The sequence below is a fragment of the Perca fluviatilis genome, chromosome 9 (genome assembly GCF_010015445.1).
Source record: "Perca fluviatilis chromosome 9, GENO_Pfluv_1.0, whole genome shotgun sequence".
NCBI classification, from domain to species: Eukaryota; Metazoa; Chordata; class Actinopteri; order Perciformes; family Percidae; genus Perca; species Perca fluviatilis.
In genome coordinates this window covers 30,352,439-30,380,040 of record NC_053120.1, presented here as the reverse complement: position 1 = coordinate 30,380,040, position 27,602 = coordinate 30,352,439, and the positions used below count along the sequence as shown (strand labels likewise).

The 27,602-nt window shown below is 40.3% G+C and overlaps 1 protein-coding gene across 7 annotated transcripts in view; it reads left to right on the top strand.

Annotated features, from left to right (window-relative positions):
• The window catches only part of evi5b (ecotropic viral integration site 5b), a 44,870-nt gene that overhangs the window by 9,214 nt on the left and 8,054 nt on the right, over window positions 1-27,602 (top strand). For 4 of the 7 annotated variants that reach the window (XM_039810671.1, XM_039810674.1, XM_039810673.1 and 1 more), the window contains 16 exons: window positions 11,613-11,802; window positions 16,268-16,492; window positions 16,681-16,755; window positions 16,885-17,010; window positions 17,120-17,263; window positions 17,883-17,972; window positions 18,244-18,341; window positions 19,648-19,708; window positions 19,807-19,860; window positions 20,880-20,912; window positions 22,049-22,201; window positions 22,943-23,074; window positions 23,624-23,764; window positions 23,894-24,052; window positions 24,441-24,587; window positions 25,091-25,186. In XM_039810671.1, coding sequence (XP_039666605.1) covers window positions 11,613-11,802; window positions 16,268-16,492; window positions 16,681-16,755; window positions 16,885-17,010; window positions 17,120-17,263; window positions 17,883-17,972; window positions 18,244-18,341; window positions 19,648-19,708; window positions 19,807-19,860; window positions 20,880-20,912; window positions 22,049-22,201; window positions 22,943-23,074; window positions 23,624-23,764; window positions 23,894-24,052; window positions 24,441-24,587; window positions 25,091-25,186 — 1,924 coding nt within the window. Of the gene's footprint in view, window positions 1-6,206; window positions 6,323-11,612; window positions 11,803-16,267; window positions 16,493-16,680; window positions 16,756-16,884; window positions 17,011-17,119; window positions 17,264-17,882; window positions 17,973-18,243; window positions 18,342-19,647; window positions 19,709-19,806; window positions 19,861-20,879; window positions 20,913-22,048; window positions 22,202-22,942; window positions 23,075-23,623; window positions 23,765-23,893; window positions 24,053-24,440; window positions 24,588-25,090; window positions 25,187-27,602 lie in introns of those variants that run through there. The other 3 variants (XM_039810677.1, XM_039810672.1, XM_039810675.1) reach the window with 3 other exon arrangements.

The following is a 27,602-nucleotide window of genomic DNA, read 5'->3' as shown; positions in this document are numbered from 1 at the left end:
CTCTCATGCTTAAAAAAATACACAGCTGTGCTAATAACAATTTAAACTGTAGACAAATGTCAGCAGTGTGGACCGGCGCTGTGTCTCTCCATGTTGCAGGGGAGCCGTGTGTGAGAAGGGGCGGGGCTGCGCGGAGAGTGAGAGGAGAAATCCAAACACAGGCACGGCTTTACAGAAGAAATGGGTCATGTAACGCACCATTACACCATATCGATATAAACTGTATTGTCTAATCCCATATCTTGTTTGAAAATATATCATTATAAGGTAAAATATTGATACATCGCCCAGCCCTAGCACCAGCACATTTGAGGCTGCCCCTGGTTAGCAGACCCATTGAACAGTGTGAATTTGCCTTTTTATTAAGTTAACATATTGACAACAAACAACGCTTGTCTCTTCAAATTTGGCACAAATGTCCACTTGGACTCAAGGATGAACTGATTAGATTTTGGGATCAAAGGTCAAAGTCACTGTGACCTTACTTCTGTCCCATTCTCGTGAATGCGATATCTCAGGAACGCCTTGAGGGAATATCTTTTAAATTATGCACCTGGACTCAAGGGTGAACTGATTAGATTTTGGTGGTCAAAGGTAAAGGTCACAAAGCTAAGCTAACCTGGGCTCGTATAATAAAGACACACAGCTACTAAAGGCTAACCTAGCTCCTAACATTAATGGTATTGTCTCCTCTCCCTGCGTGTTGCGTTTAAAGTGAGAATGAGACTAAGCCGGCCTGGATTAGTATATACTTTCCTACTAAGAAGGGTTAAAATGACTCACCCAGCCGCCGTGTTGTTTCGCATTCTGCATTTCTGAAGCCGGGCCTCCTAGCGTCAGTCATCGGGAGGTACAGCCTGCTCGTGTGCTCCGAGTAGCTCCAGCGTCTCGCGTTGATTTCTCTGCCAACCTGCTCCTTGGTGTGGTGTTCAAGTTTTAAAAGTTGTATTTACAAAAGTTATGTTGTGGTAAACAAGAAGCAAGAATAGTCTTTCAGAGTCTTTGTCTTCAATAGTGTTCTCCGTGTGGAAAGGTGTGGTTTGCAGCCGTCAGGCTTCAGTGTGCTGCTTCCGTGATTGTCTCCCTCCGGAAACAATCTGAATCTCACACCTGCAATGGCTGGGTTAAATCAGATTCACACAAACGCGTGTCCTCCTGTCATATCAGTTCTGACCCTTATCAAAACTAACGACATAACTTCCTGAGAGACCTAGACTGATGTCACAACAGTCACTGTGACCTCACAAAACACATTTTTGGTCATAACTAAAAAAATCCTACGCTAATTATGACATATCGCATAAATGTCTAATAGGATACAATGATGAAGTGATTGCATTCTATATTCAAAAGGTAAAAAGTCAACTTCACTGTGACATCCTAATGTTCTGCCATAACAGAAACAAAGCGAGATTGACTATATTTCCTATTTGGTCAGATACTGAATTGGTGACACTTATCTTGGGTGCCCATTAGGGCTGGGGATAAACGATTATTTATTAAACGATTAATCAGGTTATTATTTTATCGATTAGTCGACTAATTGGACGATTAATATAACGATTATTTTTCTGTTGCTTGATTAATAAAAACCACAATGTATCTCAGATAAATACCAAAATAATCTTAATATACTTTATTAAACAACAGTTTTGCACAAAATCTTCTGCTTTACACAAAATAAAATAAATAAAATAATTTTACTGTTATACAAAATGAAAGGCCAGCCTGTTTACTCTTTTACAGTACCAACTCTACGTAATTCTCTTGTTCAAAAAATTCAAAAGTTGGAGTACAAAAAAAACACTGTACATATAGACATTCCTGAGAGTGTTTAACACAATATAAAATTCCTATTTTCAGTTTTACAGTTCCAACATAAATCTCTCCTGTACAAAGCTACTGCAGTCTGCTTGCTACCGTTAGCTAGATCTAGCAGCTGTGCACTTTGGTGGTGCTAGGCTAACCAACGCATCTTAGCTCTCTGTGCAGTTTGTTCGTGCTAGGTTAGTAGCTAACGTTCACGTTAGCTAACGTTAGCTACTGTAGATAGCTGTGTTCTGCAGCCGTAACCTAGCTACCATTCAAGCCAACATTAGATGTTAACTAACGTTAGCTAAACACAGCTGTCTAGGCGCCAGTAGCTAGCTAACGTTAACGTTAGCTACTAACCTAGCACGAACAAACTGCACGGAGAGCTAAGATGGTTAACTAGCACCACCGAAGTGCGCAGAGCTCAAGCTACACAACACACTACGCAAACATGAAATAAATTTAGCCAGCGTTAGTACCACTTGTTATTGTCTCCTTCACGAGTGATAATGGGGTGCCTCTGTTTCAGATGCTCCCACATTGCTGTTGTGCTGGTGTGGTATGCCAACTCCATTTGTCAAAGAGCGCAAATAACGACACCTTTATGTTTGGGACTAAATTTGAAGTATTCCCATACCTTCGATGATTTAGGGCGAGCTGTTTTTTTAGGACTTTTTCTTTTATTGGGGCTTTTATTGGGGCTTTTATTGGGGCTTTTTGCAAGGCTTAATATTGTTTTATTACAATGTTATTCACATTTTCAAGTCAGTTTCGAACCTTTGTTTATTTTATTATTATTTTATCTTTGCAAATCTGCACCACTCTGACTGCCGTCAAATTATTCTGCACATCCCCACCATCCCCCTCCTGATCTTCACACATACAAGAGAGTGATGTCCAACAGGTAGTGACATGCCAACTAGCTAACTGGCTATTACAAAGAGTAAAATATGGTTAGGAGAAAACTTTCTTTAGTTTGTCGGGTTCTGGAGGATTTTGGTCTTTTGGGATTCAGCTAGTTTGCTGAAGCTAGTTTTTGTTCTTTGTGTCTTTTTGCCATTGTGTGCTCCTCACATAAAGGCTAAGTCGTGAGTCTGTTTCGAAATATCTTTGTCGGTCAGTACTTTGCAAGTTTTAGTTTTGACCCTGTTTGACCGGACCCCTGGTAACCTGCAGTGTTGGGAAAGTTCACTTTCTACATGAACTAGTTCAAAGTTCAGTACACACATTTTAAAATTAACTAGTTCAGTTCATAGTTCATACTTCAAAATTTTGAACTAAGTTCACAGTTCCAAAAATGAACTAGTTCATAGTTCTTTTTTCCATAATGTTGCTTCAGTTCAACGTGCTGGTTTCAGGTTTGCTGTGGATGTGACTGAAGTGCGGATTTTCTTTTTGCAAGGCGGCGGGCAAAGTTTGCACAGAAATGTAAGATTTTTCCCATCCTCACCGACCTTGTCATAAAACTTGTTTAAATGATCATACGACGCCTCCTTGCTGCTTCGTCGCCTGCATTCTGCTTTTTGTTTTGATGACGCATGCGGCGGTGCGACACTGGTGGCTGGTATTGCGAGATTGGGTGTTTTTTTCCGCTACATATTAAGGTCTGTTTACGGTGTGTTTTAGCCGGGTTTTCGCCTGGAAGGCTCTATTGAAATCTGGCACCCTATTGAACGAAGTTGAACTGAGAGAGCGTGCCGTTCAGACACCAGAATGAACGAGTTCACAGTACCGTTGATCAGACATACAGTACGTTCAGTTCACGTTCACCCAAAATATGAACAAGTTCATGAACTATCGTTCAATGAACGCGTTCAGGCACAACACTGGTTAACCTGGATGCAGTTCTAGGGGGAAGAAGCTCAGTGTGTAGACCGTACCTGTGCAGGTAGCTCTTTTGTAATGGAAATTCAAATCCCTGCGATGCTGGGCTGACACATCGAGGCAAACCAAGCCAGCACATGTGTATGGAAAACCCTATTATAGGGGTTAGAATTGGCAGGAACCTCCTATTGATTCTTAAAGGTCCCATGACATGGTGCTCTTCGGATGCTTTTATATAGACCTTAGTGGTCCCCTAATAATGTATCTGAAGTCTCTTTCCAAAAATTCAGCCTTGGTGCAGAATTACAGCCACTAGAGCCAGTCTATTGAGGAGGGGGGGGGAAAGGTGGAGGGTGTGGCCTTGACCAACTGTCAATTTGCTCGTTTTGAAAGCCATGATGTCTCTCTCTCATGGGTGGGCCAAATTCTCTGGGTGTGCAAAGCAGAGAAAGGGGAGGTCCATCTGAGCTTTCATTTTCTCAAAGGCAGAGCAGGATAAGGGCTCAGTTTACATCTATCGCCATTTCTAGACACTGGGGGACCATATGCAGGCTGGGGGAACTCATATAAATGTTAAAAAAACTTCCATAAAGTGACATTTTCATGCAATGGGACCTTTTTAAGATGGCAATTTGTTATACATTATGATAGGGGTGGGCGATATAGACAACAAAATAATATCTCAATTTTTTTTTTAACGATAATTAGACGATATCCTTTAAAAATGTGTTTTTAAAGTCCAATTACTTAATCACTGATGATAATAATGGGCACAATGTTGAATGAAAACAGTTCTTATTTATTTTCTTTAAAATGTAAGTATTAAAGTAAAAACAAGTCAGAGACCTACAAAATACTAATTGAACTAGTGTAGGAACATTGAACTCTGAGTAAACCTTCAGTTGTACACCTCTGCTGTAATGTAAATTGTGCAGCATACAAGCAAGATGAAATTATAACAATAAACAAAGGGCTCTTTTCTGTAACATATTGCACACAACCATGTCCTTATTGGAAGAAGTCCTGGAGCTGGGATAGGGCAGTGTCAGGTGTTGATAGTCCTTCTGACCGGGATTTATGCTGGGATCAGGAGTAGTTGGATGTGATCTGACTGGCCTAGGTGAGGGAGAGGCATAGTTCTGTATGCTTTCTTGATGTTAGAGTATGCTACATGGTCTAGTGTGTTCTTCCCTCTAGTAGCACTATCTACATGCTGTAAAAAGCTGGGGAGTACAGACTTTAAGGATGCCTTGTAAAAGTCCCCTGCTACAATATGTATCCCCTCTGGGTGAACGCGCTGCAGTTTGTTCACTATGGTTAGCAGTGAGCCAAACTTGTGCTAACGTTAGCATCGGGGGCTATGTAGACGTCAGTGTGCCGTTTTCGTGGTAAATAAAAAGGCCTGTATATTACCGACAGGGCTTCCAGGTCAGGTGAGCAGTGCTGGCAACGATCCTGCTGTTGGTGCTTCATTCATTATGCACAAAAATGCACAGTCCTCCTCCTCTGGTCTTTCCGGAGTTCTTGTCGATCCTGCCGGTAGCTAGCTCGGCCTGCTAGCTGCCGACAACAATCCACGGAGCAGTCAGGCTATGTCCTCCGGGATGTTATGAGCCGCCTGGAAGGCTCTCATAACATGTAATACATGTATATATAGCTGCTCTAGATTTATTCCAGGCCCCTGTTCCAAGACGAGGGTTTACTGTGTTTTCTGAAGTGTGCCAAGTAGAACCAAGAACAGGTCCGGATTTTAGGGTTATCGTAGCATTCTTAGTTGAAGAGCTTTTCATTTTTGCAGATGTTAGCAACTCTGTACTATGTAGGCAACATAGTGTGTTGTCCCTGGGTTGCTCATTGCTCACAGATTAAAGTACTGTTAGAGGGTGAAGTGACACCCTTCTATTGCCAACTTTGTGAATTCTTCCTCTATTGTGACTTTCACCCATGACTGCTACACTCTGTTCAGCATGGAAACCAAGAGTTGAGTACAGAGTTTGGGATTGTGTGACAGTGAAGAAGACAGCCAAAGCTCTGTTGAATGCAGAGGTTGGTGACTCATCGGTACGCCCACAACAGCTATTGCTCCAGAATGCCAAGTGACACTTATGATGCTTGGCCTCATTAGAGGAGATCAAAATAAAACAGGGAAATGTTTCATTTTCTCCCTAATTTCCTTTAATAAGATGTTAGCAGGCTTCCATATGGTAAACAGAAGTCAGTGTTGAGGGGCTCATAGTTCATCTGCCCTTTGACCCCTGCCTCCACCCTAAACACACAGCTGGGACCTTTGACAAGCCATTTCACGTTTCTCTGCTGCCAGGCTTTGCTTCTGACTGACAATGCAATCTCTTCTTTCTAAACCACCCTGTAGCAACCTACTGATATCTACCATATCTTTTTTATCATTTTGTTTACAAGACGCATACAACAACAACAGGAGGAAGGACTTTGGTGTTCATATGTATGTTACAGATACTTTAATGCATCCTGCTCTTGCTTACTAAGTGTTTGTTTGGTGAGGCCTTTGTACCCTACAGAGCAGATAAAAGGCACAAGCATTTGTTCAATAGTGTCACACAGATGAGGAAGTCCCATGCTGACTGCTACTATCTGTAAATCAGACATGCCATTGCTCCAGAATTCCTAGAAACCAGACACATGAGGAGTACATCATGAGTTTATCTTGGTAAGGTTTATAGTATTTTAGGCTTGTTCTGCTTCTTTTTTTTTTCCTTCTCTAATGAACTGAAAATTGTAAGCCATGACATTATAACAGTCACACATTCGAAAGAGAATGTACCTATAATTGTTTGGTTATTTGTCCTATCTTAAACATTTAAACTTTCCTTTTCATCAATGCAAATACCACCTTACCATAACTAGTTTTATGTAGTTTTTTTTTTTTATTTGTAAAGCTTGAGACTTGTGTTTGACTACTGGTGAATTATTAGCAGAGGTGTAAGTATGTTCAGGTTCATGCGTAACACAGCCTTTTACTGCAGTGTGTATGACGCTTTGTGACGGACTAACTGAAATGCTTGAAAAATGTGAAATTCCTGCCAAATTTTAGCTAAAAGATGTTCCTTTTTATTCACTTTAGTCATAGTTGAATACAAGTAGAAACTCTGTTGCAGGCTGGTCTTTCTAGCCATCCATTTCACTCCCTCCCGCACGACCCAAAGTTAGCTGTAACCCTAGCCATTCTGGGAGCACCTTCAGTAACGTTACAGGCTCCAGTGGAGAGGCCCAGGCCTTTTTCCGAGATCAGGTGTCTGAGACTTTGCGTGTATGTCATGAGCTCCTCTGTGCCGATAAGGGTGGGGAGTCACAGCTTCTTTTCTCTGCACACTGATCCTTGATTGGTTAAGTTTGTCTCTGTCAGTAACTCCAGTGACAAACTGATTTATTATTACTTCAAATTCTGACCATGAACAAAATTAATGTCATCCAATATTCATTGTTGCTTTTATAACAGACCTGTTATAGTTTTTTTTTTCAACCACTTAATGCTCTTGCCAGTAGAATTCAGAGGGGAAATTTCTGTCCAAATGTCTGCTGGTTATAAGTCACTGTGATGCATTGGGTTGTTTTACTGTCACAAAGCTGTAATAAATGAGTGCAATAAAATAAATTCTACATTTTTAGCATTACCCTAGAAATGTGGGTGGCTTTAATTAAAAAATTTGATGTAGTTTGTCTGTTTGCCGCAGTCACAGCTTGCAAATTGTCTGGCAGTGATTCCAGATTTATCAGAATTTAAGGACTCCTATTACCACCCCTGCACTCTTCCAACTAGGGCTGCAGCTATCGATTCTTTTTGTAATCGATTAATCTAGCACTTTATCGATCGATTAATCGGATAATTTTTTTTTTGCGTTTTTAAACAACCCAAACTAGGGGAAAAAAGCTATATTTTCGGAAAAAGCAACATTTGTATTGCCTACATTGCTTACAATATCATCTCTCAAAAAACTAAACATATTAAGTGCATTTAAGTGCCATATTACATTGTTTTTAACAATGTAATATGGCATTTACAAATGATATCAACCTCAAACTAAGGCATACATTAAACATACACAAACATTACATTAAGTTGTGCAACTTAACTTTCAGAACTACAAGTTTCAACCTGAGACTGATCTGTATATACATTAGGCCTATATGTAAATATTAGTTATACTCAACCTATTTTCATTTATATATTATAATGTCACACAGCTCTGTTACACTTATGCTATTAGATCGTTGATCAGAAAAAAAAAAAAAAAAAAAAGAGAGAGAAAAAAAAAAAAAAAAAAAAAAGAGAGAGATCAGCTGTTTTTCCGAAGGGATAGTCAACGCGTCGGCTCATCAGATCGTGGTCACCACTACGTATTTTCTTGTCTTTGTTTTTGGTAGTTGTTGTTTGGTGTAGTTTCATCGTCCATACGACTCTGTGATTTACTTTAGTCGGTCCTCTTCGTGGAATGGATGATTAAGTTAGACGTCGTGCTATTATCGTGGTAAGCTAGTTTGTTTTTGCAGTAGACATACTGTACAGAGTTTTAATTAATTAATTAACTTTGGACCCTTTCTGTCGTTTTCTCCGGCCTGTCTCTTCTCTAAGCCCCTCGCTATTTACGCTCTAGCATGTGTCGCCAGCAGCAGCCTGAGCCGCGTCTGTGCGACCGTAATAATGCTCCGTGCGGAAACACCGTCCGTCAGCGATACAACGTTGGTAACATTGATTTAACGAAGCTTCGAGGCAGTCATTTTGCATCGAGGATTTTTTGTAATCGAATTATTCGAGTTATTTGAGGAATCGTATCAGCCCTACTTCCAACACATCCACGTATGTCTAGTGATGTACAGTATGTTTTTGCATTTTCTCTTCACAAAGACATTAAAGTGATGGTTCAGAGTAATTTCACCCTAGGGTCCTTTGCACCATGACCTCGAGCCAAACACCCCCCCAGAAGCTTTTTTCACCTGGGTCTAACATTGGGAGAGTTAGCGTAGAGTAGCGTTATCAGCTGAATAGCTTAGCGCAGGGGCTAATGGACCCACGTTTGTATCTCGTAAATGACCCCACTAATAATGCCCGAAATGATACCAAACGTCTACACTAGTACATATAGGTTATGCACTCATAAAACGATGGATTGGAAAGTTTGTAAGTACACCAGAAGTTTATGTAAATAACACTTGCCTGCTGGCTTCTGCTCTCTGCTGTTGTTGTTGTTGTTGTTGTTGCTGCTGTAAGCCGAGTGCTTAGGGCCGTCTACAAATTACAACACCGAAAAGAGATGCAACAAAAATATTTTTTTATTTAACTTTTTTTTTTAGTAAGTGCTGTAGTATAACTAGCAGGAGACAATTAATAATTGAGGTAAGTTTGGAGGTGATCGTTTTGTAGCTTTTCAATGTGACTGGCGACAACACTCTGGAGATCAGATAACGGCACATCAGAAAAGTAGCGCCGGCTAGGCATAGCCTGGGCATAGCATACCGCGGCTCCACCACGCTCATCGGCTGGTTATCAAGAGCAATACTAGGGCTGGGCGATAAAACGATAACGATATGTATCGCGATAGACACGTAATCCATATCAATAGAAAATGCGTTCGATAAAACGTTCGATAACTTGTTTTTTATATACATAGTTTTTTTCTTCTTCGGAAGAAACCAGAAGTTGCAAAGCAAGTTTGGTTGCATGAACAAAGGCACTCACTCTCTGGTAACCTAGCAACGTAGGGAGTGACACTCTAACAGCCAATCATGTAACAGTATCATGTTTGGTTGCCCCCCATCGCTGTCTCGTGTTGGATTCTACAATAACAGAACCGGGCGCGGTGGAGCGATAAGTGGAAAGTGAGTGCCGCAGCGGAGCGAGAGTAATGTTGATAAAACAGGAAAAGTCAGTATGGCAGTTTTGGGGATTTTATAAGTCTGACCGTCGTCCCCACCAACACTACCGCAAACTTGTTTTACCACCTTAGCCGCGCTCACACTTTGGAGCACAGCCGTATTCGCCAGCAACGTCCAACATCTGCAGCTGCTACACCGCACAAGCAGCAGACCACCATGGAGAGGTACTCTGCATCAGCGCCTTACTAAACGCTACAAAGAAATAACGGAGGCAGACGTGCTGAGCACTGTCCAGAAGCCAGGTTACCAACCTAGCACTAAACCTGCAGAAAATAGTTCTTCTCAGGTTTCTCTATGTTTATATTTAACACTTTGCACCATTTTATTACACCTTATTAAGCAGTTCTTACTTATTCTTTCTTCACTGTGATTTTAGACTTATGTTTACATTTTAATTATTTGAGTGATTTCCATGGTTGTGTTGACATTTCTGCTTTTATAACTGAGGGGATTATAATCAGAGGAAGGTTAAGTTTAAAATAAAAATGTTTAAATTTAATATATTTTTCTCCTGGTCCTTATTTTAAACAGGTCATAAAAAATATCAATAATTATCGATATCGACCGATATGAAACACTTATATCGTGATACAGTTTTCAGCCATATCGCCCAGCCCTAAGCAATACATTCAAAATTCAACTTTTACCTTTGGGTGGTCGCTGCTGTATTTTCTAGCTTTGTCAAAGGACTGAAGTAGAGGCTGCTGATGGGTTTTTGCCGGCGTTTTTTCTTCTTACTTTTCTCGGTGCTGCTCAGGATGACGGCTCTTGAGATGCGTAATCATATTTGTAGTGTGGAACAAGCCTCCTCGCATCACTTGTGCTTTACAAGTACTGCATGTAGCAAGTTTGTTATCTGTTTTACATTCGAAATACCTCCACACAGCCGACATGTTGGAAGTTTAAGTTGCTGGAGCTCATGCTACGTTCATGGTCGTCATGTGCGCATAGTAAACAAGACACCCTATCGGCATGGCTCATCGGCAGAAATATTCATATCTGCCGATGATGACCATTTTAAGCTTTTATCGGCCGATACCGATGTCGTGCCGATATCATCGTGCATCCCTAGTTTGTACAGACGAACCTGTTCATCCCAGCCGACCGTGTTGAACTGAAAGCGCAGCGGGTGTGTAGTTACAAAAATTCAGAGGTGCACGGCCTTCTCGCTGGAAACGACAGCCGTGTTGACGTTATTTTATGGCGCAAGCCCCTCGCGCCGGGAACACCGCGGCTACCATAAACCTAGCTTTACTGGTCTTCAGAATGTGTGGTCTACCTCTTCTTGCAATGGTTGACTTGGACTTATACATGACATAGGATCTTGTAGTTTATAAAAGACTAAATCAATTAAAATGTTGTATTAGAAGCAAGAAGAACGTGTTACTCAAGCAAAAGCTAGAAACAACTTTCAGGACAATTTCATTACATTATTGTTTGCCATGGCAGGCGTGCCTACATGTACCGGGATGCATTGCATGTGAGCCGCAAGTTTGATAAGGTAGCTTAGCTTTTTTTAAGTACACTTACACTTACTTACTTTTTAAGTACAGAAAATAAAATGTCTGAATTCAAGTTTTTCTCTTTTACCAAACCGAGACTATATGAATTACCTTGTTTACTCATCATAAAACACGCTTCAAACTCGACACAAACAAATAAAACTGGTCTTTCAACTGTGCCAACAATGCCAAACTCTGGTTTGATCAAAATAAGTCCTTAATTCACACAGGATGTGAATATCACGGTTTATGCTGCTTTGTCGAGAAATGCTACCTTATATTTTTATGTATTTCTGTCACTATTATGACATCTTTATTTGTTTTGGATTACAAACAGGATTAAGTATTTGGGGAGCATATTTTGATACTCTACTATAATATCTTGAAAATTGGTGAATTGTTCCATTAACTATGTATTTTTGAATAGTCTCCGTTGAGAAGAGACATTAGGTTTAGACAATTAGATTTTGATGATTGATTGAAACAAACACTTCTTAATGGACGATAACAAAAGTTGTCTATACACAGTGTTAAACTACTTCCTCTCTTTTATCTTCACTACAGGCTGCTAGAGACAGACAGCAAGTCGCTGCGCTCAATGAATGGCTCCAGGCGAAACAGTGGCTCCTCCCTGGTGTCCAGCTCCTCTGCCTCCTCCAACCTCTCCCACCTTGAGGAGGACACGTGGATTCTGTGGGGACGAATCGTCAATGAGTGGGAGGAGGTGCGCAAGAAGAAGGAAAAGCAGCTTAAGGTGAGACACAGGACTACCCGTGAAGTGGCAACCGAGTCTTGTGCAGACCTGCTTAAGGGCTTACTGAAACATGACTGCATTAAGAGATTACTGAGACACATTTGACCCATCTGCTGAAAACAAGGTTAACCCCCTGTAGCTGACAATGTCGTATACGACTCAAAATATACCTTTGATGTCCTATTCAATATCTTCAGATTGCAATGTATAGACTTACTCTTTTTATTCAGAGGCGCTAAGAGCTGCAGCGTTTCAACGAGGTCCGTGCAATCGTATTCCTTCCAGAAGCTTTGTAATCTAGCCGGGAACTGCCGTGTCTTTTCAGAGAATTTGTACAATAAATCTATAATAATGCTCCATATTAGCGGTTATTATTCTATTTTTCTGTATTGAAAAGCAATTTTTTTGCTGTTCGCCCAGCAATTTAGACTCCCGGAATGCAGTGGGGTGAGTGTGACCAATCAGATGCTGTCTTCCTATGTCAGAGATCAATCCCCAAATGCACTCCACAGTGATAGTCTATGTGGATCTAACCGAGCACCATGGCTGATTTATATCCTGTCAGATCTATACAATACTTATGCTACTTACAGTAGCACCTGAAATGTGTCAGTTCTCTAAGACATACACTAAAAGTGGAACAAACAACCCCAAATAATGAAAACCTATAGCGTAAATGTAAAAAATAAATAATAAATGTGTAGATTTTCATTAATGCATTTGGATAGTATTGTAAGGTGTGCGCCCAGGGTGCATTGATCTTTATTTTTATTATCCATTTTATTCATTTTTTTTTAATCATTTTGTCTTATTTTTATACTTTTTATCCGGCTATTGACAAGAAAAGTGATTCCAGGAGAAAGGCAGCTCGCTCAGCCAATAAATAACCCTAACTGATTCAAGCAGGAGGGCCTTGTACAGTATGTAGTCTCTATAGGCAGATAGCATTATAGAGGTTGCCCTGGAAGTGTAAATGACTTTTGGATGTGGCTCTCTCATAGCAGACAGGAAATGCATTGGAGGTGGCCCAACTAACTTTTTGGATAAAAGTGTATGGACTTTTCTGGGAGAAAAAAAAAATCTAAATATTTTTTTATTTGTGTTAGTTACAGTGTTTCTGCGAAGATTCGATTGCGAGATTGACAGGCTGCTTTTAGTTGAAGCATTGAATATTCAACTATTCGGGTCAACCCTACATAATAGTAATCCAGACAGCCTATGGTTGAAGGCCTAGAAACCATCAAAACGAAAGTTGTTAAATTTACCAAATGCAGGCCACAGTTTACCCAAGACTAAATTAAAAAATCTGGTGCTTTTACCAAAAATACTGAAAATGGTTATATCATATTGTATATTTGTTTTATTTGCACACCCATTTTTTTCTTGTCTTGTTTTTTATTATATTTTTTTCTTTCTTCTATATATTTTGGAGAGCCATCTAGTGGTAATACTTTGCATTTGTTACCTGTGAGTTTACTGGCTTTTTGCTCAGGTGTTTGCAATTATCAGATGTTTGCAATCATCTTTTATCTACAAAAGGGGTTACTGTATACTGAGAGCCTGAAGAATCCTGGCAAGCATTATTATTATACTATTATTATACAAGGAAACCAGGCAATCCAAAGATTGGGGGAAAAAATTGTTTATACCCCAGAGGGTTACGGGCAACCATAGAGCTTGTCCCAAAGGAGCTTCAATGATACGGTTTTGTGTGCTAGCTTTAAACTTTATAAGAAAGTAAAAATCTAGGCTACAAGTCACTCTTGTGATACATAGTTTCACAGGCATTTGTATCAAGCTCTGGCCTGAATGCTACAATGACCATATCTGCTTGAATGTGTACTTGGTCCTAAAATAATTTCTACGGCTATCTTTGTCTAGTTGACACTGTAGTGTTGTCCTTGAACTTGTTGTTTTAGTTCTTGACATGCAAAACTAATTTTAGGTTGCTTATTTCTATGATTACTCTATAAGGTCTTGTGATAACCCTATTCCCACATTAAAAGTGAAAAAATAGAAAACCCTAGTAAGTACTTTGTTGTATAACATTTTGATAATGGGCAGAAGTCATTGTAGTGACTCATCAAGGAGCCTGTCGTTTCCATATGTGCAACTGCAAAAGTTTGACGGTGGGATTGATCATGGTGACCAGGTAATTAAGTAATTCCTGGGTGATTCATACACTAGTGCTGTGTTCACACCGCCCACATTTCGCTGGAATTGTGCGGTGTGATTACATACAAAGTTGACGCAAATAGATGTGAATTTGCTGGGGGCAAATCTAACTGTGGGACATTCCCATGCATGATGCATGACGCAAAGCATATTTATGTAACCCCTAACTGTGTGATTTTCACTGGGGATGTTAATTTAGATTTTTATTTCTGACCGATAATTGACCCTTGTTAACCGAGCATTAACCGATAACAGACAAGCAGGCAACGGAGTCCCAGTTCACCCGTCCGGTCTGTCTTACATACATTCCGTGGACAGCAGCAGGACTGGTCTAAAGTCAGTGGCGCTAGTCTAAAGTCAGTGGTGCTTTATTCACATGCTATTTTAGGGGTGCGTGCTTGGCCATAATGTAGCGTATGCACAACGCGCATACACTTTGCTTCTCTCAGCTACACGGACGCAGCAGTTCCCATTTTTGCAAACCATACATAATTACAAGGAAAAATATTACTGAAAATGCGCTTCAGGTGTTTGGATAGGTCAGGAGGTACTTTACAGTACAGTCCTCAAAAAGTCGCAGCATTCCTTTGTGGCTTGATGTGTTTTACTCAATATTTCCATGAATGATGGATGTGTTGATGACATAAATGAGGAAATATTAGAGGACTTAAGGAGATGTGATGTTGAACTACGGTGGGATTGGACACTTGAGGGTCCGGGAATGGCAATGCGCTCCTGGTGGAGCAGGTGGACGGAGATGGAGTGGGGGGAGGAGGAAGGGGCACAACAGGAGCAGGTGGTGCCTTTGGAGGCCCACGCTTCATGGCTGAAGCAATCCTCTCCAGACTTGAGGAGATGCGCCCGAGAGGCCGCAGCAACATCGCCACCCGGTCAAGACGGGCGTTTATTACTTTGCCGCATCCCGGACAGCTCCCACTGGCGTGCGCCAGGCAAATCCGCCATCATAATAGCAATCCGCCATGGAACAAGCGCACCTGCTCTTAAAGGGAATATTAAATGACACTCTGTTTGGTTTATTGCACGTTACGCCCAAACCACACCCAGCTACTTCAGACCAAACCATTTTAGATTTGCGTCGGGCGCAAGACTCATTTATTCCGCCGGTATAATAGCAACAGCGCCAGAGATCCGCCCCCAAAGCTACTTGCGTTTCACGTTTGATAGTTGCGTTTCAGATCGTTAAAATAGGGCCCAAAGTCTGTAATCTGTTCACATGCAAATTCAAGTGTGGACATGGAGTTGCATTAAACTGTTGATGAAGCCACACGTGCAAATGTAATGGAAAATCTTCTGCATGGGCAGGGTTTCTGTTTTTCTTGTCACTTTTTGTGTAAATGGGGAAGTGTTGCAAAGGACCTGTGGACATCGATGGGTGTAATTTAACAGAAGTAGTAATGACTGGTTGGTTGTAAATAGACTAGGCTGTTAATCATCAAAATGTGTTTTCTTCCCGTTGGCTTACAAAGAAACCCAGTTTCTGTTGCACAAAGGAAGGAACCTTGACTTTTCTGTCCTTGTCAGCAAAACCTCTGATGTGTTCATATTTTCAATACTTTATATTTCATCGAGACCCACTACTGCTGAAGCAAAATATATTTAGTTTGGTGGAAATCTGTTTCAATGTGAATGTGATGTTCAAAATATTTCCTGCTCATCATAAGTTCTGAAAAGCATGAAACATTGAAATCATTGATGCTTTTCATAATATCTAGCATTAAAGCAGCTTTTGTTCAGACACTGTCAAGATATGAGACAGTGCATTGTACTAGTACAAAGATTGCTTTGTCGTCTGACCTCTGAGAAAGGAGAGAGATCCCCTGCTAAAAGCCTGTGTGGGATGACCTATGCTCCAGATGCACCCTGGACACACACACACGCAAAATCCCATCACAGCATGAAAGACCAGTGTTCCCTGTCAGCACAGGAAATTACTCAATCAAATTGTGTCAGCAGTAATATATGGAAACAAATCACACTACAAAGTGCCTCACTGACATTATATTTGTCAGTGGAAATTGTATTATTATAAGATGCACACTCTGAATTGGGAAACATACTACAGAACAAATCATGCCCATGGCTGTATCCTGTTGTAAGAAATGCAAGTGTCTCACAGGAAGCCATTTCCTTACACTCTTAAACTACTGTCTACATAAAAAAAATAAACAGACACTCCACAATTGCCCATTTAAGTACCTCAATAATGTCTTTAAAATGCACAATAATACCAATTTCACAAAGTATTTTTTAATTTAAATTTTTTCCACAGGATCTTGTCAGAAAAGGGATTCCTCACCACTTCCGGGCGATAGTGTGGCAGTTGTTGTGCAACGCCCAGAATATGCCCATCAAGGATCAATACTCAGAACTCCTAAAGATGACCTCACCCTGTGAGAAGCTGATTCGCAGAGACATCGCCCGCACGTATCCTGAACATGAATTCTTTAAGGAGAAAGACAGCTTGGGCCAGGAAGTGCTCTTCAATGTTATGAAGGTAGGTCTCTGTTTGTGTTTGAGGAACATGATTGTACGCCAATAAACTGATAATCATTGTACAGATAATAAAAAGAGGTATTTGGCTTTAGCAGTAGTTTCAGGGTAAAAACTGTGAGTAGAGTAAATCCATAATGAATTGTGTACAACCATCACTGAGACTCATCCAAAGCTAATCTGTTACTTCAGGCATATTCTCTGGTTGACCGTGAAGTTGGCTATTGTCAAGGGAGTGCATTCATTGTAGGACTGCTACTTATGCAGGTAATAATCCAATCGTAACCACACATGCACACAAACACACTGATTCAGCAGCTTCCCACAAATAGTTTGAGATGTTTTAGTGAATAACAGACAGACTTGAGGTTTGCTTTTATCGTGTTATTTTTCTAGATGCCAGAAGAGGAGGCTTTCTGTGTGTTTGTGAAGTTGATGCAAGACTACAGATTACGAGAGCTCTTCAAACCCAGTATGGCTGAGCTGGGACTCTGCATGTACCAGTTTGAGAGTATGATTCAGGTAGACACCTCATACTTGGTTGTAAAACTGTCTCAAGGGGTGATGACAGTTTGTCAAAATGTAGTCATGTACATTGGTAATGGTGTGAATCCGTGTTTCTGCCATGCAGGAGCAACTCCCCGAGCTGCATATGCATTTCCAGGCTCAAAGCTTTCACACTTCCATGTATGCCTCCTCCTGGTTCCTCACCATCTTCCTCACCTCCTTCCCTCTGCCCGTCGCCACAAGGATGTTTGACATCTTCATGTGTGAGGTCAGTTAAAAAGAACTGCGGTTGTTCTCATGAACCGTCACCTGCTTCAAATGATATGCTGTATCTTCTTACATGTATCAGTTTGTAAATAATTTGAATCTGTGCATATTTGTCATTCTGTTTATTTAGCACTTTATTTAGCACTTTTCACTTTCGCTTGTCTGTAATGTTTGTCTTCTAACGGTTGAACATTATCCTGCTGTTGCACTTACGGTCTGTCACGGTGGCTAATAGCCTCAGACAAAATATCAAAAATGCAGTTGTGAAATCTAAAAAGGAACGGTAAACCTTTGCAGTAAAGGCAAGCACTTAGAAAAGATGTAAGGTTAACATTTCTTCTACCGCTTTTGAGAACGAAAGCATTTGTAGATTACAAGAAGTTAACTGTCTCGGAAAGGTTATCCATTACCACCACCTGTTGGAGAAAACCGAAACAGCCCACATTTAATAGTAACTGTGAGTTGCTTCATCACTCCCTTGAAACCTGTTGTAACAACATTTATATTCTTGAATCCACTTTAAATAAGATTCCACAGCACACTGAACATTGCTGTTTTTGTTTTGTTTGTTTTTTTCAAAAAATGACTCGTCAGTGATTACTGGTGATCTCTTTCTTCAGGGTCTGGAGGTAGTTTTCCGTGTGGGACTGGCCATCCTTCAGATGAACCAAACGGAACTCATCCAGCTTGACATGGAGGGAATGTTGCAGGTATATCACCATGACATCCACATAACTCATCATTCAAGCAGCTCAGATGTCTGGTCTAAAATGTGCACCCTCAATGGAGGAACCTCCACCCCCAGATAATTGATACATTTGTAATCCCAACCCGTACCTGTGTACATGCTGACGTTTGATGTAGTGTTGTGAGCTCAGATAAAACGCTAGCTAAGGCATCAAGGTGCATAGTTGTTTGAAAGTAGCAGGTTTACTGGCTGTGTGGCATTTATCATGCCTCTGTTTCCTTACTCTGCTCCAGCATTTTCAGAGGGTCATCCCACACCAGCTTGACAGTGGGCCAGATAAGGTCATCCAGGCTGCTTATCAAGTTAAATACAACGCCAAGAAGATGAAAAAGTAAGCACAACTCTCAATTCATCAACGTCTACCAACCTCTCCTTTTTGCTTAAGCATTTAAAAAAAATCCCATCCTGGTAGGCCCATCTCACTGACTGCAACTCATTGATCTTTATTGTTCTGGGTTCCCTCGTTCAGTTTCTTCTTTTGTGATGAACATTTGTATTTGAGACACATAAGGTTTTAGCCTACTTGGCTTTGTTGTATATTTCAAACACTAAAGTCAGACTACAAAACGTATGAACATTGTATTAGTTATCTTGTTGTTATTATGGTGTGGAAAACAAATGTGCAGATCTTGTATCTTTTTCTTGCAGAATTATTTTGATATTTTGCTTCCTTTGTGTTGGAATTTTAAACTCTGGTGGATTCATGAGGATTATGGTTAACTGCTCCTCAGATCTGTGCAAGGTAAATCCAGACAGCTAGCTAGACTATCTGTCAAATCTGAGTTTTCTGTTGCACAACTAAAACAACTTTTGAGCGTACACGTTACACCAAAACAAGTTCCTTCCCGAGGCTATCTTCCAGCGGCACCGGGGCTCCATGCAGCGCTTAGTGCCACACATGACGATTTTGATTGGTTTAAAGAAATGCCAATAACCCCTCAGTCACATTAGCTACAAGAGACAGAGAAAAAGCGACAGGCTGCAATTCATTTTCAATGGGAGTGGCCGTTTGCCAGCGACGAGCTCGCTGCTGCTACGAGCAAGGCGGGGCCAAAATAGACAAGAAGTCTATTTTATGCAAATGCTGAGCGATGCAACAAAGCGACTGCCAGTCGGAGTAAAGGTAGCGTGAGGGCAGCGAGTCGAAGTAAATAATTCAAGATGGCGGAAAACGCTTCAGGACATCGTTTTTCTGTATATATCTTGTATGTTTGGCATTTTATCTCATATATTTTGTTACTTCTATCAAGAAATAAATACTTTTAAATCCAAAAACATTGTTTTTGTGACTTAACAATACCTCTGAAGTAACTTTTAAAAGACATGCTTGAAGGTAGCACCGGAGAATTTCTGTTTACTGTTGCCAAGCAACCAGGGGTTAGGCTAGGCACGCCCAGGAGCGCTCACAAGCGAGTGCATGTCGCTCTCTTTTGTAGCTAATGTGACTGTAGGGTAAACCAGAGAACGTTTTTCTTCCATCCCGGAATGCTGTGTGGACTAGCCGGACCCTCCTCCACAGCGTTGTGGAGAAAGGTCTGGCAAAGCGAGACTAAGTACCCCAGCCCACGTTAGACAGATTTTATTATGTCTTCATTTAATATTCTTGTCTTTACTGAATGTCTGTGAAATGTTTTCAGGTTAGAGAAAGAATACACTACAATAAAAACTAAAGAGATGGAGGAGCAGGTGGAAATAAAGGTGCGTGGAGATTGTTGAGTGTTGAAAGAAATGTTTTGAAGGCCCCAATATGCGTATTTTGTTTCATGTCAATTTTTGTCAATTTCTTGTTTTTCCAGAGGTTGCGGACAGAGAACAGGCTCCTGAAGCAGAGGATAGACACATTAGAGAAAGTGAGTGCAGCAGTGTCTGTCACAGGTCCTCCATAAACAGAGTAAACAGTCAGACAACGCTCCCTGCTCATCAACATTACATTAACCCATCCAGTTTTCTGCTCATGCATCATGCATCTCTTAATGAGGAGTCTAACTAGGCTCTGTTAGTTGAAAGTCCTGTCATGATAAACCATCACTGATTGACTGGTACAGTATGGTACATAAGGCAGATTTGGACTTGAACTTGTCTTGGTGTCATTATGGTGACTGTCTGTGTGGCTCGAATAACCGACACTAACTGAAGCAGAGCCTGTAACAAGCCTAGTTTGGGATGTGAAAGTAGCTGCTTGTTGCTGTGCAAGTCGATACAAAGCACTGCATGCCAAGTTGCACTGTTTGTATCATTCTGCAACTTTTTGTATCTATAAATGAGCGCTACCTCTGTCAGGTAATGGCATGCATGAGGTCTGCCATGGATAGCAAGGGCTACGCCGCGTTTGCCTGCAGGGAGGAACAATGTGGTCTAAATAAGTCCGTTATGCACAACGAGCTTGAGGCTGCTGCTCTCCGACCTATCTCTGTCACATAACTCCCAGGACCTTTTTAACTCTTCATTTACTGAAACTGTTCAAATGCTTAGATTAACCACATCAAAGCCCACAGCTCTGCTCAGTTTAACAACACATAGCTCCTTTACACTGTTATTGTGCTGTTCTACCATACTTCACTCTGCTATTACTAGAGCTGTCCTGTGCTTCTTCCTATCTAAAACCTGTCACTGTTATCAGCATCGCCTAATTTGTTTTTAAATATTTGTTTTTGTCACCAGCTTATTTGCACCTTTTCAACCACACCTGCATGCAATGTTCCTTTTCTACTCCTAAATGTTAACATGATTCTACAGTATACAAACATTTCTGGTTGGGAAATGAACATTGCATTTCTTCTCTACAACAATCAATTGTTCTATTTGTGTGCTTTAAACTGTCCTCTGGATTGTCTCTCTGCTGTCCCTTGTTGATATTTCTGTTTTGTAGGAAAGTGCTTCCTTGGCAGATAGATTGATCCAGGTATATTCCTCATTTTCTCTTTACCCGAACTACTCATGTTGCACCTTCCTTCTTCCTTCTCTCTCCTTAGTAGGGTTGGGTACCGAAACTCGGTGCCAATAGGGCACCGGTTCTGACGTAAACGGTAGTAACAAGACCAAATAAGGACGAAAATTTCGGTGCCTCATTTTGGAGCCTAACTTTTTTTTCAGAAGCATCTCTGCATGGGATGCTACGTTACCGTTGGCTGGTAGCTGGATTAAACACAATGGTTAAAATGCTGACAGCTTACGTTAAGCGGTGTAAAGTGTGACTGTTTTTCCTTGTAGAGGATTCAAACACCGGGACGTAACAGTCTGACTTCAGCTGCCGTTGTCGGAAAAACAACACAGACAGTGCGTTTACTTGAAACCCGCCAACCTTGTGGTGCATTCAAAGTTATTGGAAAATACCCTTTTCCCATGTGGTGCTTGTTTTTGTCGTTTACCAGCAATTTACTGGTGAAATAAGTCATTGTTATAAGTTATTGTTATTACATTATTAATGAATCATTTAATTTTTATCATATGGCCTTAGCAATAAACAAGCCATTCTTTAATGTCGCCAACTGTCGCATATATATATATATATATATATATATATATATATATATATATATATATATATATATATAGATATATATATAGATATATATATAGATATATATATAGATATCGGTTCAGGCACCATTTAGGCACCGGCACCGTTTTAAAAGAATCGTTTTAGCACCGGTATCGGAAAAAACCCAAACGATACCCAACCCTACTTCTTAGCATTGCATGCTTATGACTAGCAGAATGAAGGACACAGTAATAATTACAGAATCTAATTAACATTAATGATTCTCTGAATTAAGAACTAAACCAGATTATGATAACTGATTGTTGAATAAGTGCATGAAATACCACATTGTGGCATGTCAGATAAAGTGAGAGAATCACAAATCACGCTGAATAAAGCTAAACAGTTAGAATATAAATCACATGTTGTTAGAGTTAAGCATGTCCTTAGAAAACCCAATCCCTCATCTTCTGCTCTGATTTGCCCACCCATTCCGTCCTCTTGTTTTACTTCTTGTCGTGCTCACGCCACCCCGCCTCGGTTGGTTATGTCCCAAGGGACAAGTGACTCGAGCTCAGGAAGCAGAGGAGAACTACCTGGTCAAGCGGGAGCTGGCCACAGTTAAACAGCAAGGTGAAGAGGCCTGTGCTCAGCTAGAGCAGGCCAAGACAACCATCAGGCAGCTCCAACAGCAGCAGCAGCCGCAAGCGGTAAGGAGGGCCACAGAGTCCCCAGCTGGCAGGTTGCACTGGCTCAGATCCTGCACAGTCTGTGACAGAAACTGTGGCGTTGAAACTGTTGAGACCCCCTCCTGCCCTGTTGCCATTTAGCCTAGCAACAAAATCCAAGCTTTTCTTACTATGCACATCAGCTTTGGGTAATGATCTGTTTTGGCATGCATGAATTCAAATTGAGACACGGAGTACTACACAGTTCAGCCACCATTTACAGTGTTCTGCATTCTCAGAAATGCATTCATGAATTTGTAAGCAGTTGTCTCACAGGCTGGTAGATTTCACACTTGGCACCCTGTACACAGAATCCTCTCGTTGCATATCTATTGACCTAACATTCTTAATTATTGATGGTTGGATTCCAGATGATGATGTGCAAGCATTACAAGGTTTTACATAATTTGCTATCTTGCTTCTCAATGAGCAGTCATGAATTATTAATGTGAAAGGCAAAATGGTTGTTGTCAGCTGCAATTAAGGTTGAATTATTTGTAGTAGGGAGTAAAGAGGCACTGATGTGTTTTCTTCAGCCTATGATTTTCATCAAGAAGAATATATAGAATATTAGCTGAGCATATTTGATGGGCTTATTTTTGTTTTATATTACTGGATGTTGACTATTTTGTTCTTTATTAAGTGCAAACCTCGAAGACACACTAGCATCAACATTTGTAGCTCTGCTGTGCTGTCTGTGCTCACGCACATGTCCTGTTGTAGAAGAGAGCCCCTCGGTACTCTGAGGAGTCCGTGCTGCAGCTGGAGAGAGAGCTTGTGCAGGCCCGGCTGAAAGAGGCAGAGTCTCAGTGCGCTCTCAAGGAGATGCAAGACAAGATTCTGGATATGGAAAAGGTGTGTTGCCTCACACATGATGTGCTGCCTAAATCTAAGCCAACATACAATAATATATGACCAGGCTATATCACTGTACAACTACACTGACTGGCCACATCATCAGTTACTTGTACAATCTATTGTGATCCATTACAACAGCTCTGCCTTTACAAAGATGATTATGTTTTGATTGGCACTGTCAGAGGTATTAATCTACATTTTTATTATTGATTGTTTGCAATGGTGTTGAACTGTACTGCATGCTATTGAGAGGTGTTTTGGCCACCCCATTTACATACATGAGAGGGGCAGAATATTAGAAACACCTTTTTAAATATAATGCACTCCAGTTCAACAACACCACGCACTAATAACCTCAATAATAGAGTAGAATATTAGCTTTGTGACAGTGTCAACAAAAACTGAAAAATTATAAGCTTCGTAAAAGTAGAATTCATGGCAGACCTGTCGTATGGGATTGCATCACATTGTACAGGTGTACCTGTAATAAAGTGGCCGCTGAGTGTATTGCTAAAGTTTTAAAACACGTCATTCTTACACACCTAGAGGAACACATCGCTACCAGATGACACCAATGTGGCACGTCTTCAAGAGGAGCTGATAGGGGTGAAGCTGAGAGAGGCAGAGGCTCTGACCGGCCTGAAAGAGCTGCGACAGCAAGTCAGAGACCTGGAAGAGCACTGGCAGGTGAGAACCAACATGTCAATGCATGTCAATACATTATCTCAGACCTTTTTTCGAGGAGCTGAATGCCCACATCTGTGAAATGCAAAAGGGAAGTTTTAATTTTGTGAAATGTGATGGACCTCTCCTCAGCGTCACTTGGCACGCACCGCTGGTCGTTGGAAGGACAGCCCCAGGAAGAATACCCTGAGTGAGCTGCAGGACGAGCTGATGAGTGTGAGGCTACGTGAGGCCGAGGCCCAGGCAGAGCTTCGGGAGACACGGCAGAGGATGCTGGAGCTGGAAACACAGGTCAGATGCGTCCAAACCACATTAACCCAGTGAAGCTGATTTCTTCTTTTGATAACCATTTTATCCTGCATTTTCAGATTCTCAGCTTTTCTGTCCTTTTGATGTCATTTATCATAGACAATTACAAGTATACCTTGGTATGGACACTTTTAAAAAGTGAGGTGGATCAAGAATTTGTCTAATTAACAATGAATGAGCTGCAAAAAATGAATTATCTCTGTATAGTCACACAGCATCCTTCAGAGGGCAGCACTTATCTGTTCCAAACAATTCAGAAACTTAAGTGTGCAGGCAGTACTCATTATCCAGTTTTGTAACTCAGTTCTTTTTGGATTGAATTGATTGTTTACCAAAGTAAAAATATATTTTTTTTTATGTGCTCACACAGAATCAGATTCACAGTAACCAGCTGCGACGGGCAGAGCAGGAGAGTCGCTGTCTCCAGGAGTGTGTGCAAACACTGACGGTGCAAAATAAAGATCTGAATGTGCAACTGCAAGAGATCAAGCGGAGACAAGCTGAGATTGAGTGCAAGGTACAACTCTGCTGCTGTTCTGCACTCTATGCATGGGGGGGGGTGGGGGGGGAACCACTATAGCACTGTTGTGACATAATGTAAATCAATTAACATTCAAAGATTGTGTCAACATGTACAATTTGACAGTATTATGTGTTATTTTTTTTTTTTTTTTTTTTTTACTGATTAGGAAGAAAGTTGTGCTTGGCTTAGCTATAATGTATCTTTTAATGTTTTAGATGTCTTGTTATCTACTCAGTTTTATCTGCTCTGTTGTTTCCTGATGGGGTCAATATCCAGATCCAGAAGGAGGAAGCAACTTATTCTGTTGTCAGTAATAGTATTTCATTCTGATGGGTCTGCAAATGCTGCTAGATGTCTGTTAACTGTGTTTTATCAAAAAGGAATAGAAGATACTGAAATGTTGTACAATAAATGTTTGTATACTGGCCTTTCTGTATCACACCTAGGTTGTTTAAAAAAATATATATATATATTTTGCTGCTTTTGTTTTTCTGCAGAGCAAGGAAGAGGTGATGGCAGTGAGGCTGCGGGAAGCTGACAACATAGCTGCTATGGCTGAACTACAGCAACAGATCTCAGAGCTTGAGATTCAGGTAAAATCCCAACACACTACTTGCTGTGGTTTTCTGTAACATCAAAGTCCTGTTTCTCCACCAAGCTTTGGATTTCCTCAACTTCTTTGCGAACCACATTCAACATATTTAAACTTCCCTCAGATATAGAGAGAAATGTCCCATCCAAGAATGTGTGTAGAGACAAAGCTGAGTTATATTCTTAATTTAATTGATGCAAGGAAGACGGTTTGGTAAGTCAGTATGTTTCTCAGTTATCGCTGTCATATGATGGATTCCCTACATTATCCAAGTTAGACCTACAGTGGTTGTTTCATGACATATTTCTGTTTCTGCTTTATTATGAGCTCTTCTCACTGGTTTAAAATAGGCGGGGTTCTGATGGGGAAAACAAATTTCCATCTGCCAAACATAAAAGAATCTTAATCTGATAGCAATTGATGTGTTGCTTGCTTATGTTGCCAAGGAAACACCAGTGTTGATGAAATCTGATCAAACCACCCCACCACGCAGTCCTGATGACACAGATAAGCAGAGTTATTTTCATATTTTTTCCAACTTTAACTTATTTAGTCATCAATATGAAAAGTTTTTATGCATTAGACATGTAGCGTGAACAGATGGTAAGATTGAGAGTTCAGTAACAAATCTTAACTTTAGTAAAAGGACAAATCTACATCAAATCAGAATTTACACATTTTCCAAACCTTAAATCTGGATGACAAACAATGTAATATGTGATGTCAGATTATATTATTATGATTTTAGTTTTTCAGTTCAGTGCATTTCAGAGCTGGAAATTAGTTAACTCAATTTTCTTTTTGTGCAAATTCAAGATGTAACTACATCTTATTTTACAACTGTGGTTAAAGCACAAAACGTCACAACACTGCCATGATATTGGCAGACTTGCATGTAAACGTACTCCTTGTATGAATACAATAATCTAAAAAAACAAAACAATCACCAATAGTTTGAGGCTTGTTTGTGGGCTCAAGACTTGGATCAATACACTTTTCATATGAGTAAAGTTGTGGAGCAACAGGCAGATAGTGTTATTGTGTGTTCTGGTTACCCCATTTGCCTATTTACTTTGGCTATTTTTCACCTTTTTGGTTGTACACTTACATGTGTGCTGACCAGTGAAGACATGAAGAAGTGTAGGAAATCAGCCAAACAATAAAAGTGTCCAAAAGCTGCAAAATCAGAACTGTGTGGTGATTCTCAGTTTGCAGCAGCACTAGGAACCCTTTCACACTGAGTATTAATAGCATTATTGCTGAAAGTGATAAATATAGTGTGCATAGTATTTATTGCTTACATTGATTGATTCAGTTGAAACACTTTACTTTATGTCCCCCTATTTAGCATGTAATAGCAATACATAAGCATTTAATAAATGGTATATAACTCACAAGTGTAGTTGTAAGAAGATACAAGTGTCTATAACTGCTCCTGTGGCTGATGTATGAAGACAATGAATGGATAAAGTAAAACACAACAGCAATTATAAAAAAGTCATTTTTTTACAATAAACACTTAAAATGTCCATATACCAGCATACAACCACATTGTAGGGTATTATAAGTATAAAGTAATTGTATAAAGTATACACCTGTGACTTTGGGAGTAGGCGTTGTAAAGTTCCTTTGTACATTTATTTACAGTTTAAGGTGTTTTAGATCTAACATTAAGACTATTTATAAGTGTGACACCTACAACAACAAAAAACTCCCTCTCATCCCCTTCACATGCACACACAATCACACAGTGTGGTCTGAGGTTTTGTTACTAAGTGATGGAGCAAAAACATGCAACACCAAAATGTACCACTACCGCCCTCATACTTTGTAGAATCTGAATTCTCAATAACGCGAAGTATTACACGTTATTTACTCCCATATTTTCCTTTTAATATTATGATCAGTTAGAAAATGTGTTTTTCTGTTAGGAGCAATGTGTTAAATCTAACTTCTGTCTGAGCTGAAATCACTGTGCCACTTTTGGCTTCTTGGTCTGTGGTTTGGTTACTTGCTCTATATGTTGTGGGTAAAAACTGCTTCAATTACAAGAAAAAGTCCATACAAAAAAGAAATCAGTTTCTTGCCTTCCTCGTCAGAAATGGTGTGACATGTTGGTGGTGACAATTTGCATCTTGCTTTATAATGTGAGAGGTCACTATCTGATCAGATTAGCTTTGTCGGAGTCAAAATACTGAGTGTAGGAGACAGAAGATCAGATATCAATGAAGAGCCAACCACTTAGAACATTAAGGTGCCTTATTATCCTTCAATAACAACACCGACAAACTTGCAGAGATTTAATGAAGAGATATTAATTAATGATAACATCCACTGAGTAATGATGGAAACATTGTCACTGAAACTAAGATGTCTAGAAAGGTTTATGTGTACGACTCTTTCACTATCGCAGTCAT